At 37.9% G+C, this 17,493-nt stretch overlaps 1 protein-coding gene across 1 annotated transcript in view; it reads right to left on the minus strand.

Annotated features, from left to right (window-relative positions):
• GREB1 (growth regulating estrogen receptor binding 1) overlaps nt 1-17,117 on the minus strand; it is a gene marked incomplete at both ends in the record, with an annotated part of 58,417 nt that extends 41,300 nt beyond the window's left edge. The window contains 6 exons of the mRNA XM_080342018.1: nt 1,511-1,633; nt 2,948-3,091; nt 3,408-3,590; nt 10,115-10,291; nt 10,998-11,117; nt 16,961-17,117. Coding sequence (XP_080198144.1) covers nt 1,511-1,633; nt 2,948-3,091; nt 3,408-3,590; nt 10,115-10,291; nt 10,998-11,117; nt 16,961-17,117 — 904 coding nt within the window. The remainder of the gene's footprint in view (nt 1-1,510; nt 1,634-2,947; nt 3,092-3,407; nt 3,591-10,114; nt 10,292-10,997; nt 11,118-16,960) is intronic.
• Nucleotides 17,118-17,493: the final 376 nt, after the last annotated feature.

Below are 17,493 nucleotides of genomic sequence, written 5' to 3' on the forward strand. Positions count from 1 at the left end.
CATTGCAAAATAAAATTCTCAAGGATTTCAGGATAATATTAATAAAGATCTGTGTTCTTTTCAACGATTTTCCCATTTACAGTAGATTTGCCACTTCTCGCTGGCTACCATATTTGGTTTGACGTTAGTCCATATTAACTCCTAGCAAATTACTTCTTCACATTCCACCTATCCACATGCAGCTGAAACACCTTTATCTGTAAAAACATAACCTTCTCACAGTCTCTCTAGGAGCTCCTGATGATTAATTTCTCGAATTTTCTTTCATTAATTTCTTGAATCTCCTTGTGCACTTCTGCAAACTCCTACAATGATGAGCTTCCGCTAATACCAACTATTTCTAATTATTGAGAGTCAACAGTCCTCCAGGAATTGCTCAGCATCTTGCACGACTGAGTCAGTTCTATTTTTGGACATAACTATGCAGAAGTTGTAACACTACTTCCCACTGGCAGGGCTGTAATTCCTGGCAGAACTCCCACATAAGATTCAAGACAGATTAAGAATCTTATATAAAAAGGGGGTTTAAATTTTGCAAAAGATATTAAAAATATACTTGAAGTCTTCAGATCTAGAATAAGCTTGTTCACTTGCAGAAGAGCTTTACATACAGGTTTTCAAAGATGAGTTTGTCCTTCAAACTTTTACCACATGAGGGCAGTACTTGGCCATATTACTGATGATTTAATTTCGTTTCCTGGCATAACGTTGTGACAAAAGTCACAAGTTAGTTAGAGCAATACAAATAATATTTTATTTGAAAATGCTGTACTCTTTCCTGCAGATACGTTAATATGTGAAAGTAATCCATCTGAAATGAATTAGCAAGAATATGTTGTTGCATGGAAGAAACAGAGCAAGGACCTGAATAGGCAGAGAAAAATAATTTGGCTGTGATGCCAACAGGGAAACTTGGGAAGATCTATTCTAGAAGAGAGTTATAATGTGTTTCTAGCCATAGGGAAGACTAACTTTCTTGCTTAAACAAGCCAGTGACACAGAATACAGCTTGCAACAGAAGACAATTAACCCAAATCATTATTATAATGGTGCAGTGAGGACAGTTTCTATAATTTAGAGCCAGTTGTCAAAGTCTAGTGTTCATCCCAAGGTGAACTATAACAAAGGAATTATCCTAGGAGTTATTACTTATAAATCTTTCTTAATTCCCTTCACAAAACCTGTTGGTGAGATTGATGCAAACTGACACTTTTTTAAGAACCTGGATCCAGAATGTAGTCTGTACTTCCACTAAGTGAATGAACTCTAAATATAACAAAACAACTTCCAATTAATAATTGAACCTATAAAAAGCTATGGGTGAAAACATAAAACCATCTTTTTGTCTGAAAATTAACACCAAAAAAGGCATTATGATCAGAAAGGACTTAGAAGGGATTGGTAATTTCTATTTATACAGGAAATTATGTTTAAGATATCATTTGTTCAATGCTACTATTACACCCAATAGAGAGTTCAGGTTTATTACACAACAAATCCATACAAATACCTAATACTGAAGGTCTTGTCAGAGCAGACAGGTTATTTTTCGCCACCTGTTTAGGTGATTCCTTGCCATTATAAACTGCTGAGCTGAATGCTGCTGTTGAAGGGATGTGATCTATGGCTGCAGCTGGCAAGAAAAAAAAAAGAAGTATTTACATTAAACACTTGTGGTCAAGGTCCCAAGTTGATACAATAAACTCATCACTTGATCATTTGCTATAATAGAGCCATCGGGATCTGCTCAGAGTGAATTCAATGCTGAATAAAATGAACCCAGTTCTGATCTCATACCAGATTATTGCTGTCTGACTCCCAGTTAAGTGCCTGAGTAAAATCTGAGTCTGCAATTGAAGAAATAAGTCAGATCCTTTAGCTTTTTTGCAGGTGGATCCTAGTTCTTACATCAAGTTTACTCAAGAACGAGCTAACAGAGAGAGGCTGTTTAAAATGTATTAAAAATCTTTTAAGTCTCCATTCCAATTTGACATCCTCTTTCCAAGCTTCTTTTTAACTACGCTTGATTAAAAAGACAGGTTTTCTCAAGCCTAACATGCATGTAATTAATGTAGCTTCTCTGTATATGTCCGACAAAAGAAAAATGCCGATCTGCTATTATAAGGAGATTAATGATTTGTTCTGGAAGAGTACCAGTATTCCAGACCACAACTATTTAACAGGTTTCTATCTCACAGAGAGAATATAACCACCAAGAGATGTGCCTCAGTTCTCCCTTGTGAATCTCTGTAACAGCCACAAGACACTAAAGAACTGTTTTCATTCTGAAGAAGCTGAGAGACATCTCTTCAGCCTCATTATCCATCACCTTACATTTATGTCAAGCTAATGTACATGTTCCAGAAATCATTTTTACTACCAAAAAAAAAAAAAAAAAAAAAGTTACAGATATTGGTCATTAGTTTGGTTTTTAATTAAAAAAAAAAAAAAAAAACACAAAAAAAGCCAAACACACCTCTGAAGCTTGTAAGTTGATGCCCATATAATGTCTGCATTAAAGACGATTCTGGTCATAACATGAAATAGACTGCATCAGAAAAAAAAGCTGAAACAACACACGTTCCTGTAACATTTGTCATCTGTGACCAGACAAGCAACAGCCACAGGAATGTAATACCTATTTTCAGCAACTTTAAAGATAATGGCTTTTAAAAAAAATATTGGTTTGCCTTGGCTATGAGCAAGCTGCAGAACACCTAATTTACTAGTCGCTAACCTTTTATACATAAACCTGAGAGGAAAAAATGGGCAGCAGGAAGCCTTCAAAGTGTGATTGCTTTCTTTATTTGCCACCTATCTCTAAATCTATTCAACTTGTTTTCTTTTACGTGGTAGCGTACTTATTTATTTGCCTTCCCACCCACAGGAGTATGCACAGAAGAGTATGAGGAGGGGATAACCCAGCATGTTTTCCCCCAAGTGGTACCTGTTTGCGGAGCCCCAGCTGGAGCACCGGGGTTCGCTGCTGGGAGAAGCTCACTTGAGGTGCTTCCCGAGAGACCCGAACTTTCTGGCAGTTGGAACAACGTGCTTGAGCAGGTGCTGGGTGAAGCCTGTCGGCCTCTGAACTCTTTAAGAAAAAAAGACACTTCTTACCCCCTGACACCAGCGGCGTTTGCTTTTTCTCTGCGTATTTGATTTGATAATTTCACACATGAATTACTTAGAGACTATGGCACTTGGAAGGGAGGAACCGGTGCCTTCAGATGTGCCACCTTCATATTAGGTCAGTCAATTGCTTTTTACAGCTGGCCAAGTAATCACTTAGCTTTAAAGTCTTTCTTTCAACTGGTCTGTCTTAGGTTTTACACAGATGCCCGTCCCTCTGATAGCCAGGCTCGGCTGATGAAAGCCAGAGCTGGAGGAAGACAGATTCATTATCTTACCTGCCCCTTTCCAGCAGATTACAGATCCTTTGGTCAGAGCTCCCTGTGCATTCCTGACCAGATAATACTTTAAGTGTTTCTGTTTCTTGGGCTGAGTGGTCAGTTTAAGGTTAATGTGATTTGAGAATTCTGTAAAGTAGCAGAAACCCTTCTTGCCACAGCCAACACAATTGCCAGAGAAGCCTGATAAAATAAACAATACATATAATCAAATGAGATAGGTGAGTCACTATTAATAACATCCAAACACAACTCCTTCCTGGAGAAAAGCTGTACTTATCTTTTTTTTTTTCCAATACCTGAGCTTTTTATTAACATTTTCCTCAAAAAAAAAATACTACATCAAGCCTACTGTATTGCACTTTGGCTACCAGATTGCAAAAGAAGAGCCCCACATTTACAGAACAACTAAAATAGGCCATAGTTTTCCATTTTCTCACACAAGAAAAAGATCACAATTACCTACCTGTGAAACACTAAGAAATTTCTGATTGAAGTGTACCGAACCACATGCTTAACCCCAGCCCTTTGCAACACTACAAAAAGTACAGACTTCTCTTGTTTCAGCTTTCATTGAAATTAAACATGCAATTAAGTCTTAAGAAATCAAGTATATTTAATCTATTCTCTTTAACAAGATTTAAGTATATTTAAGTACCAAGTTCCTACTACAGAAACCTTTTTAGAGAAGAAAATAATACTGAAGCCTTCCTGGGCTATTAATTTAAAGTGGCTTTCTCAAATTATGGCTGGACTGTGTTAGCACTTCACAGAAGTTTAAACTATTTATGATTACGGAAACAAAGTGTCTGCAACTTTATAGGCACGACAGAGACACAGTCCTTGCACGTAAAGAAGCTTATTGTACTAAGGCCTGATGGGGCATTTCCAGGGACGCTGCCATTTCCTCTCATTCTGAGATACACAGTCTGAGCCTCAAAGAGTTTCATGATGGTGATGCCACTTTCACCATAAATAAAGGGCATTCCTTGCACAGCTGATTGTCTTTCATTCTTAAACAACTTTTTTTGTCCATTTTCTAAAGTATTTCCTAGGAATTCTTCATGTTGCATCAGACCAATGCAACTCTGAAAATAATTTTTATCTACAAAGAAATCCTACGGTGTGCAATTAGAAGATGATCTTCCCCATGGAAATCTTCTGTCTGTTCTCTACACATGACCTGAAGCACGAAGTTTTATTTTATTTTAATCATATCTAATGTACATTTTTATGTGTCATCATAGGGATAGAAATGGAAAGGGTGTGTTCAGTGAACTGAAAGATGGCAAAAATAAAATAAAGGAAATGCATTTCACATAACAGATACAGAATAATGCTGGAAATAAATAGTACAACTGGAGTAAAGGATCAATAATACGGTAGATAAAGTGAAGAGCCATTAACGAGAATGGTGATTTCGAACACATTTTTCTGGCAAATTAAGTTTTCTGATTAATGGTCAATACTTTTTTCCTTCTGTAAAATACAAGCACTGAAATATAATGCTTTGTAAAAACCTGTTGCTTGGTTTACAACCTGAGCAATTTCATTAGTTTTCAAGTGGCTCAGAAGAATTTATTAAAAGCATAAATACATGTGGAAATTGGTCTGGTATCTGTGGGAACAACTGGCTAACAACTATTGAAAGCTGGCTATTATCTCTCTGATCCTGGTCGGTAGGATGATAAAGGTCATTATGACTCATAAAATCAGGACAACTCATGAGTCTGCAGAATCCCCTGTGTTATATCAGTCAGCACAAAAGCAACTGTCTAACATTACAGAGCCTTCAGTAGCTGCAATAAAAGCAACAACAAAAGGAAACAAAATTAGAACGGATGTGGCAAAAGCTGTAGAGTTTGCATGCATTTTATGCAGATTAAGAAATCATTAAAAATGCTTCTGTTAGTAACTGAAAACTTCCCATATGTTTGGCAGGACACCGAGCATGACCAGCAGCATTGCAATTTTGCCTGGTTGCCACTTGCAAGCAATGCATTTTCAAATACAAGCATGAAGGAACCATTTCCAAAAGTAAATAGAAGTACCTGTGCTGATTTTAGATTTTATCATTATGCTGAGAGTGTCCAGCAACTTGCTAAAGCCACAGGCCGAAATATTTGTCCAACAGAAAGTTGGACAGTGGACATAACATCTTGTCATGTGGACTCTAGGTCAGTCACTATTGGAAACTCCTGTCAATCATCACCAGCCTAAACCAGATTTAGCAACAACATCTGCCCGAAACAACCTTTGGTCCTTATCACCTATTTTTAATGCTGTGATATGTACCGGAAATTAGTTTACACTACTTACAGCATACAGGTGAGGCCTAGTAAGGATTAAACTGAACTAAATTGTCCACTTTTTTGAAAAGTCCTTGGAGAATGTTTTAGAAGTTTATTTTTTAATTTTCCTTTTACGTCAAACTACCACCTTTCCCCTCAAGCTTCCTGAGCTCCGCTGAGTCAGACTAGGAGTCTTTTCTTGCCAGCTCCTTGCCAACAGCAATCTTCACCCCATTCATTCTGACCCACGCTCTCTTTCAGGACAGCCTTCGCTTCATTAGCACACCTCAGCCTCCACACCACAGATAGAACACAGCATGATATTAGAATTCCAGTGTAAGAAAATGCTGTTCAACCATTACTCATCGCAGGGCTCTGCCAACCTGGCTCATAGCACTACGTGTAGCAGATTGAGTAACACTGAGAACCCAAACATTTAATCATCTTCCTTTCGCTGCATGCCCTGTTCACATGCTGCCTGGGGCAGCAGCTGATAAAGGGGACAGTTTGTTTCATAAACAAGCTGCATTAAATATTCTTCCATACATTATAGAGAGGACAAAGGTCAGGGGAGTCGGGGCAGCCATGAGGTGACTCAATATATCTATGTCATGGGATTGATTTCACAAGAGAATTAGAAATCAATGCCTGGAGTTTAGGGGCTAAAACCCTTTCACCTTTAGGTCACCAGTTCATATCCAGCTCAGTTCAATAGTGACTTAAGGCTGTAACCCTCTGAAGATTGTTTAACCAGAAGGTATTTGATTGCATCTGGAGTTTTATCATATGCACTTGCTTAAATTTGCTCACATCACAATGATCAATTGCTCATAATTCAAAAAGGTCTTCCACAAGTAGGTACCTTGTGGTCAACAGAGAGCTTGGGCTACGGATGAAGAGAGGACTTCAAGCTGGGAGGAGATCCCTCTAACGTTTCATAATCTAATATTTAATAATCTAATCTTTCATAAATTGGCATAAAATTATCCTCCTGTTTCTCTTTTAAACGAATAACAGGCTTTTCATCAACATTATTATTTTTGCTGAAAGTTGGCAGCCTTCTTAAGACGAAGAATTATTATCTTTTCAACTTTTCAACTATTTCTCCTCTTCAGCCTACTCACAAGAAAAAGCATACGGATACTGACAATATTCCACATTTTTCTCTCCTACTTAGTACAGCTCCATTTGAAGACTGAAGTCCTAAATTTTAAAAACAAATGAAATCAATATGGTCAAGCTGGAGAGTTCCGCTGGACGGAAACTCACTACTATTACAAAAGCCCAACAGAACATTGTACATTTTAACAGAAGCAGCCACAGTATTTTATACTACAACGTTTCTTCTTACATACAGCTTACATGCAATCAAACTAATCTTTTCCTCTCTCATTTTGACCTCAGGGACCCATTGAGAAAAAAAAAGGATTCCCTGCTAGGAAAGTGGGCAGCTGTTTGGTCTTCTGGGAAGGAAAGTGATGAGTGAATGGCTGCTTTGTTTATCATGAAATAGTCTCCTCGAGTGAAAAACCCAAAACCCAAAAGAGAAAAAACCTTTGGGAGTGGTACATGTTAGCTGCTTTCAGCCGAGAACAATAAATATTGCAGTATCACAGAAGTGTTTCCTCCATCTAAGCATTCCTTTAGGTTGAGAAAAACCCCAAGAAACAGCTTCTTAAAGGCAAAAAGCTGAATCTGTTTTGCAGAGTAGTTAAACCTGTGATCTAACTTGATTAACAGAAACATACAAGCTACATGCTCAGACACAGAGAACTTTTTGCTCGCCAAAAATACAGTGTTTTCCAGAAAGTGTTTTGTTTTTGTTGTGTTTTCCTATGGAGTAATACATCAATTGTAAAAACAAAGACACAAAACAACCTCCAACAGAAATTACTTCCAAATCACAAGCACATATGCCTCGATGGTGGGACAACTTATTAGCATAATCAATAAATTGGCACATGCCCCCGAGGCAATGTCAACAGCCCCTAATGGGAACAAGACCATAAGTCAAAAGCCCAGAAATACTGCAACATTTCCTGTTTTCTTCTGGAATTTTTGTGTGTTCCACAGGCATCTTCACAAACATATGCAGAAGGACTATGTGAAACCAGGCAACTACTGGGTAATTCATTAGTGTTTTTTTCCTTTCAAATAAATTGTTTTGGAAAAAATGTACAGTACTGAGTAAGAGCTGCCTTACAAAAACAACAGTACAAAAAAGAAAAAAAAAACACATTAAATTTAGAAAAAACGTTGGGGTTGAAGGGTTACAAGTGATATGCCTGTATCACCAATAAGCCTTACCAAAAGTCTGGGATATACTCTGATCCATGATAACGGCTCATTTCAATTCAGCATGAATCCAATTCCATTTCCCCCTAAACTTAGAAAGGCTTGAAGGGACCACTTCCCATGTTGTTTCAAAAGTCCAGCATGTTTGAATGAGAACAGCCTAAACTCAGAATACCAAAAATAAACTTTCTATCCCATCTTTAAAAGTAAGACAACGAAAAGAGCTTTCCTTCTTCATATCAAATGTTTTCAACTTAAGTCTGTCACAGGGCAGAGGTCACTATGTTATACTAATAGACAGAGATTTTAAAGCAAGAATGGTTCTGTCTTTTATCTCACTATTTGTTTGAAACTGTGAGACTACTCATGTCTGCTTCTAATTTTACTTACCCTGATTTGACTTGCATCAGTGTATGAGAACCAGGATTATTTCTATCTACAGTATGATCTATTGTATGAATAGGATGCAATCCTCACTTCAATAACATATATCATGTTTTTTCATTAGATTAGGGACCGGGAACCTTATTTTATTCCCAGCTTTCAGATTAAGACATTGGATCTTAAAGTAAGTTCTTTCATATTTAAGCTTGTTATAAAATACATAAAAGTCATCCTACAGAATTACTAAAATTATTTGCCAAAGAATGTGATTCACTGGTGTTTAAGTGTGTAACAACAGCCAAAAATAAGCATTTAAATGGTTTCAGGAAACTAAAATGTATTAAATAAGCAAGCTGAGGATGCAAGTAGCATAAAAACCTCCCAGTTATGTTCCTGTTGCTTTTTTCTGCCCTTGTTTAGCACGCAATTAACAAATACATTACTTCCTCTCTGCTAACAGCCTAAGGAGCTTAAGCTGTTAATTGTGCCAGCACTGAATGACTTGAGTGGTACAACATTCCTGCCTTTATCTTTAAAATGGCAACACGTGGGTGATTTACAACCCTCTTAATTCTTTTACTGTCACTGGTCAAATGTACTATGACCAATCCAACCCTGCAAGATCACATGAGGAGAGAAGTTACTGTACATGGAATTATATTATGCACCTTCACACTACACTGTCATCCCAAATGCCTTGAAGAGTTGCTGAAACTGAGGTAACTGAGTTCATGTCATATCCCTCAGTGTTTGTGAAAGAAAACGATTAAAAGACATGACAAATGTTTCTTTTTTTCCTTTTTGAATCTTGTGTTTGTACAGAGACACAATACAGCATTTTTTGGTTAACTAACTAAGAAAATAATACATAAGAACATTAAAGTGTCTGATTGAACAAAGAGTTTTCCACCTGATTATATATTAATACAACTTGTCCCAATATAAAAATTATTCCACTGTCATAACATTGATATTCAGTTAAGTCATTCACATGATGGCAGATCATGCCTATTTGGGTTGATTTGGATGAGGGTAATGGCCATCAGAAAGGCTACAATAAAAACAGAAGGACCGAGTTTTATGTCAGAAGCTAGATTTTTAAACAGATGAAAAGCAACAAATTAGAGTATCCTACAAACACTATTATTCAAAAATATAGTATTACCGGAGTACTTATACAGGAAAACAATCAACTTGTAATAATTCATATTTATTTATATTGTGATAATAGCAGAGTCATAGGTTAGGGTCCAGAACCCATTCCGTTGTTCAAACACAGGGGAGAATATTATCCCTATCTCAAAAAGATAAATCAAAAAGGTCATAAACTTTTCTAGTCCAAACTATCATCAAACTGTTTACATGCATATAGTAGCCTGAAAGCTCTACTTGACAGACTGTCCATGTTAGTACTTGGAAAACTAAAATAGAGACAGGCAGCTGTTTGACTAGTCCAGTTACCAGATGTGCAGTTCCAGCAATAACATAAACAAATCGGACTTTAGTCTTGGACTGATGGATAGAAGGTGATGAAGCATTTCTAATGAACTGGCTCACTCTGTATCTTTCCAAAGCAAACACAGTCAGCTCTGAGTTGTTATCTTGTTGTGCATCACCCATGAGCGTTACTGTAGACATGAAACAGGAGTGAAATCTGCTGAACTCACTCTGCAAAAAAAGATTAGTTATCAATTGTAGCCCACAGAAGCATCCACTACTGCAATCATAGACACTTACCCAACAGGGCATTGCGCCCGTTGTCATCTGGCAGGAATCTTTTATCCACAGCACACACTAAAAGGTGATCAGGTAAATTTGGTGACTTTGCACCAACAAGTAAAAACCCTGATGGTACATCAATATGTTCATTGGAAATTGACACCAGTCTCAAATCTTTACCAGCCTGGCAGAAACCTAGAAAAAAATCAATTCAATATATTTTTAAGTTGACAAGATTTTTTTGTTTAATACTCAAATCGCCTTTATTAAAAGACTTCCTATAGTTTTAATGAAAACATTGTTTCCTCTGAGGTCAAGGGCAAACTAAGAGATAATTTTGATCCCTGCCTTCAGCCAGCCATAAACAGACACTACCAGTACAATAAACAAATCTAAATGTAAAGTTTATTTTGATTATGTTTTGCAACCTACTAACATCATCATATATCAGGTCAGACATTCAAAAATTCAACATCGGGCAAATTTCACTGGCTTTTCCTGAGTTTCTGAGTATTTTTTACAGCAACATTGAACGAGGTACACTTTAAATAAAAAATAACAGTGATAAAGCCATCGGAATTATCATATTCGTTTCAGCAAACACCAGGCCTGCAAACTCAACCTTATAAAGGTCACGTTGCCTAAGAGAACTGAATTTCCATCCTCATGTCATGCGTTCCAACACAAATGTTTATCTGACACACCAGGCAAACACTCTGCAAAATATAAGTGCAACCAAGAGGAATCCAGCTTTATCTGGCAGGTAACAAACGCTACATTTTTAGGATTTTTATATTGTATATATTACCTTGTTCTGATGAATTATGGGGAAAATGGCCCTAATCCTACCCTTTTAAGTAGCACAAATGCCATCTGACAACACGTTTAGGGCATTTCTTACCATCAGTAGTGCAACATCCTTCTGGAGGAGGCTTCATCTGGTAAGAAACAGGACTACTTGATTCTGAGCTTTCTTCCTCCTCCTCTTCTTCTTCTTCCTCATTATCTGCTCTGCTGCCTGCTACAAATTATCACAGCATAAATGATTCTGACACAACAGAAAATGCTGGCAACCAACCAATGAATGAGCAGGGTGACCCAGTTACAAAAAGTATTACAGCAAACTGGCTCTCTCCTCTTGACAATAACTTTACTTCTGCCAACTTCTCCAGCTTCCAGTCATGCTTACAATTGAACATCTTTCATCAAAAAATAAAGCTTTTAGCTCTTGTGCATAGAGCATGTTCTTGTGCAAAAAGCCTGTTCAAAAGAATGACCCAATTGCATCTGTGAAAGTAAAAAAAAAACCACTGGAGGACAAATAAAAAGAAGCTTCAATTTATTATTTTTTTCAATCTCATTATTGTTAAGCTAATCTCATGATTTTTAAGGGCCTCTTGGTGTTTGAACTCTTGTTGATCACAACACTGTATCCTTCGTTTATAATAGTAACAGCGAATATAAACCCAAAGTCATTACTTCTTAGCACTTTAGAATGTCCTGGCTACAGTCCAAGTACAGATGTTATTAATTAGGTATTGACCATGTCTTTGATATTGTACAGGGAACTGAAGAAACGGTTCCTTTTTGAAACCAGGTTCACCACAGCCAATGCCATGTTAAGAACACCTAATTCGCAGGTCATCTGTCCCTGACCAGAATGCGAAGCTCCGAGTAAAGCACTGCTGCTCCCTCTGCAATGTCAAGGCACATATCCAGGAAGATGATTCACAGCAGCCTGTGCATGGACTGTGCCAGCCTGGCAAGCAATACTGAATGCTGGGGAGAAGAATACATGATATAGGCTTGTCATGGTTTAACCCGAGCTAGCAATACAACCACGACAGCCGCTCACCCACCCCCTTCCCCTTCCACCCCCGACAGGGGAGAGAATCAAAAGGGAAGGGAGGAACTTGGATTGAGATAAACACAGTTTAATAAAATAACAAAATACTGATAGATACACTACTAGTAAATATATATATAGAGAGAGAGAGAGATATAGATATATAGATATATAAAATAGAAATAAAAGATACTCAAGGCAATTCCCCACGAACTCCATCCACACTAAGCAGCCAGTCCCAAGAAGCCATACCCCAGTCCTGAAGTGGTGAAACAGAAAAACAATGAAGCACATTGCGGCCATCCTCCAAAGCCCAGTGTCAACTGGACATACTCTCTTCGCTTTGACTGCCTTTGGATCAGGCACTAAGAATTTCATAGGATATTCATCAAGGATTTTTTTTTTCTCTATGATCCTCTCCAGAATTACTTTTTATTTTATTGAGAAAGGATTGTAAAATCAGCTAAACTAATTCTACAGAATAAATGAGAATTAGGGAGGCAGCTGAAGGAAGTAAATCTGGAGTTTGAAGATTTGTCTCTAAAGGTTATTGAGACTTACACCCTACACTCCAATCTAGAAGAGGATTTGAAAGGTATGTTTACTTTTAAGTATCTAAACATCAAGCTCCAGTCCTGGTGCTCACAGATAAGGACAGAATATTAAACATGACTGTTTTAAGAGTGTAGGCCAAAGACAAAAATGCTGAAAATGAACAAAGGGAAAAGTGAAGCTCTCCATCTTTGCTATTTAAGTCAGGGGTAAGTTCCATGTTATGACTTAACCTTGACTAACATCCAAATGCAATGAGAAAGGGGTGAGTCTGGCTCTCTTTTTCCCCACACTCCCTGCCTCTTTGTGCCAGCTCTGACACTCCCTGCAGCCTGTGCTGAGCCGTCCCAGCTCGTGAACCCAGTAGCAAAGAAAGTACACAAACAAAAGCGAACAGGGTTTTTTACTGGGTTTATGTATTAAATTAGTTCAGTGTAAGATCCAACAAATGCCCGAACTGATGAAAAGGCAGAAAATGGGAAAATACGGTTAGGAGGAGTGGTGGTGGCAGGATGTGGGATTCCCCCTTTGGTCAGTGGAAAACTGTTTGTTCATCCATAACAAGTACTTTCACATTTTTAAATAAAAAAAAAAAAAAAAAAAGAGTTAGAGACAAGAAATGGAAGTGAAGACTAAGGAACAGGAGAGCTACAGAACTTTCAGCCCAACATGAAAACAGTACAAGAGCAAACGTGTACCTGTAATACACAAGAATGAGCTGCTGTCACCTGATTGCAGCAACAAGGCTTGAATCAAAAGCCACAAAATATATCATATCAATGGACAGCCAGCCTGCCTTAAATGCAGCTCAGGGAAGGAACCAGTCAACCACAGACAGGAGGAGTTGCTGCAAAGCTCCCGTCAGAACATGGTGCTGCTACCAGAGCTGAATACAAAACCTCGCAATGAGCAATCTCCCTGCTGTGGAGCCAAGTGTCCCTCTGTTGCTCTGCATTGCTTTGCATGCTGCTTCTCAGCCTGGTCCACCGATGTCCCAGTGACAGTGAGGCTATAGGAGCTGGATACCAACAGAAAAATAGCACTTGTCTTTAACTTTTGAAATCAGCTTCATACCTCTTTGGCAGAAACATAATACACAGGACTAAAAGGTGGCACCCAAATGAATCTGAGAACTCAAGTGAAAAATGGAAGAAAAGTCTTTTGTATTTGAGACACAGGACGTGATTAGAGAATCGGAACTGTGAATGTGATTGTGATTCAATTGGGATTTTGATTTCAGAAGTGAAGAATCAGACTAAAGAGCCCCACAGATAATGACTTCTAATAACTGGCAACCCAGTCCACAGGTTTAATTTGTAGTTTGCATGGTAATAACTAGGCAGATGTATACATGAAAGCTATATCTCTTAAAGCCAAATAACCTTGCCTCCTATTGTAAAGAGTTTTTCATGTATAGTCCTAGAAAGTTCCTGAACATCCGGACCATTTATTGGAAGGGCAATGAAGCTGGTGAAGGGCCTGGAGCACAAGTCTTATGAGTTGCAGATGAGGGAACTGGGGCTGTTCAGCCTGGAGAAAAGGAGGCTGAGGGGACACCTTATCACTGTCTACAACTGCCTGAAAGGAGGTTGTAGCATGGAGGGTGTTGGTCTCTTTTCTCAAGTAGCAAGTGATAGGACAAGAGGAAATGGCCTCAAGTTGCACCAGGGGAGTTTTAGATGGGATATCAGGAAAAAATTCTTCATGGGAAGAGTTGTGAGGCATTGGAACAGGTTGCCCGGGGAAGTGGTGGAGTCACCATCCCTGAAGGGGTTTAAAAGACATGTAGACAAGTTTCTTAGGGACATGGTTTAGAGGTGGACTTGGCAGTATTAGGTTAACAGTTGGACTCAATGAGCTTAAAGGTCTTTTCCAATGAAAACAATTCTATGATTCTATTATTTGCATATACGTTCTGCAATTACAAAGGCTAAGAAAATTAAGAAGACTTCAGAAGATCCTCATTAGAAGTGTATGACCAGTGAGAACACAGCAAACTGAAGGTTTGTTTAAATAATGATGGTTTTGGACTATTCTAAGCACTACATGAATCTGCCAGTCCTGAAGAAGACGGGAAACACAGCGATAATAAAAAGGTAGGAAAACAAACAAACAAAAACAGAATAAAAAATACTATTATTGTAGCCAAGGAGATCTAACATTCTGTCTAAACCAACTTAGGTGAATGTGGTACACAGAGCTCCAAATAATTTTATAGGCAAATTTAGTTACATAAATTACTATAAAGGTATACATTTCTAATGTGCATGCTTTTGTCAAATTTAGAATATGTAGACTAGAAAACCATTCTCACTGGAAAGTATGTGTTTGCAAGTTCATGGCAAAAAAATAACACCTAGGCCAGAAGGGACCAAGAGGTTCATTTAACTTGTCTCCAGGCACAGAACAGTCTCTTTTGCACAAATTATTTTTAGGCATAAATTATCATGACAGACATGTAATGATATTAGGTTAGTCTCATTGGCTAAGTACTTTTTTCCTTGTTTAGATGGTCATTTATGTATCAAAAGGAGACAGAAAAAAAGTTAAAAAAAAATACCAACACAACTAAAAATAATGACATTACAATAGGTTATTGATAAACCTTAAAAAAATAAAATTGTTTTTTTGTTAAACTGACTATATACTCAATTGTGAGGCTCCCCAGTAATTTTGATATTGTGACATCATCAGAAACAAAGATCTGTAATATCAGCCTTATTTATTGGTGGCTAATTTTGTTGTCAAATGCTACATTGAACACCTATAATGTGTTACCAGTCCACAAAATGGAAAGCCAGAACACTTGGGCTGCACCGATCCACCACACTACCTTGCGTGAATTGTTTGCACCATGTCTCCTTCACCACAGGAGAACACTTGCTGCACTGAGGTCCAGCATGCAGCTCTGACCAGGGATACGCTGAGTGCATCACCATGTCAGAATGCCAAGGTCATTGGGTATGGCTGAGATACAGTTAATTTTTCCCTTAGCATCCCTCATGGTGCTGTGCTGTGTACTGGTAGCCTGAAAGGTGTTGATCCCACACCAGTGCTCTGGTTGTCCTTCCAACATTTCCCTTCAGGAGCAAGCTGGGGGTGAGCTAGATGTCATGAGGGGACGTAGCCAGGACAGCTGACCTAAACTGACCAAAGGGATATTCCATACCATATGATGTCTGCTCACCAATAAAAGCTAAGAGAAAGAAGGACTGTGGGGGGCATTTGTTATTACAGTTCATCTTCCCAAGCAACTGCTACCTATACTAAAGCCCTGCTTCCTGGGAAGCAGCTGGACATCACCTGCTGATGGGAAGCAGAAAATAAATCTTTTGTTTTCCTTTGTTTCCATAAGCAGTCTTTGCTTTTGCTTTATTAAACTGCCTTTATCTTGACACAAGTTTTTTCCGTCTTATTTTCTCACTCATTATATCCTGCTGAGGAGTGAAGTGACTGAGCGGCTTGGTGAGCACCTTCCATCCAGCCAAGGTCAACCCACCACACCAAGGAAAGATAGCAATTAGAGTGGAGGACAGGGGCTTATACAAGACCCGAAGGATGGCTCTCTGCTTCACATGTCTCCTGGCCCTCAGAGCACAGGGATTCATGTAGTGAGAAATAGAGATTTTAATTTACAATGAGGCTGGAGTACACGACATGAACATGCAGACCTCTCCCACATGAGGAACAACCATGTAGACCTGGTCAAAATAAATGAAACACCACTCTGCTGACAAAAATGGATGTCAATGTTCCGCACACACCAGTAAACTCACAGAAAACTGTGAGACTACTACACATAACAGCACAGCAAAACACCAAATTGTATCATGAATTAGCTTATCAGATCTACACAGTCCATTTAAATACTCAGAAAGCAGACTGCTCTAAACACATACAAAACTTCAGTGAGAAATCCCATGTGTTAAAAACCAACTTCTGCAGGGTTTATGAGAGAACACATACTAAATTTTTACCCTTGCAACCACAGAATAACTAAAATATTATGCCTGAAGTAATTATAAATCTTCTTAAAAGCTAAAAGAATTTCTGCTGTATTGATTCACAATGAAAATCAGTCTTAGCATATATAATTTACAAATCTATAATATTTACCATCATTTACTGTATAACTTTCAGCAGCATATGATAAATTATAGGATAGCATATTTATATTACAAATCTCCAAAGATTTCTCCACATATCCAATGTAATAATTCCTAGTACTTCCGTTTATGCATATTAATAAATCTGAGCAAGCAAGTGGTTTAATTTTGTCAAAATGAATACATTTTGTATTTATAAACCAATTCTAGTATATATATATTAGAACATAAAATTTCCAAAGAAAATCTTTAAATATTTTTGGTTTTCTGTATTATGATTTGAAATGTTTGTGCTGATCCTCGGGAGAGCAAACAACAGAATTGTCTTTGAGCAGAAATATAAATGTCACTATTTCCTACCTTCTAGTGATGACAGTTGCTGTTCAGCTTCCAAATACAACTGAGAGAAGATTGGTCTGGGCACTAAGTTGTTTGAGCGGAGAGAGGCCTCTATAGAATTATGCAACACTTCTTCAAACCGTGTTGTCTTGAGCTGACCAGCGTAAGAATTTCCCATCTCCTCAAAAAAAAAAGTGACAAGAAGAAAAATATATATATATATAATTTCAATTTTAGCACTCAGAACTCAATCAGTGCAAGTTGATTTCACACTACAACATTTCTCATGAAAGAGAGAAGCTTCATTGTCCACAAAGAAAGGCAAAGGAAAAGAACATTGCAGCCGTCACTGAGCAGATCCTGCTGATAAATTACAGGAAGTTATCTAAAAGTAACAGCTTTCTGTAATTCAGCAGAAAAGCAGAAAGTTTCGACACCTTCTTGAAGATGTGACTAGAAATCTGATTCAAGTAATTCCTTTGTTTATAAAGCAATTGAGGAGATGCATTTTCAATAGTCAGCAATCTCATCCGTAAAACAGCCTTTCTGATTTA

Source organism: Nesoenas mayeri (genome assembly GCF_963082525.1).
Source record: "Nesoenas mayeri genome assembly, chromosome: 3".
Lineage (NCBI taxonomy): Eukaryota > Metazoa > Chordata > Aves > Columbiformes > Columbidae > Nesoenas > Nesoenas mayeri.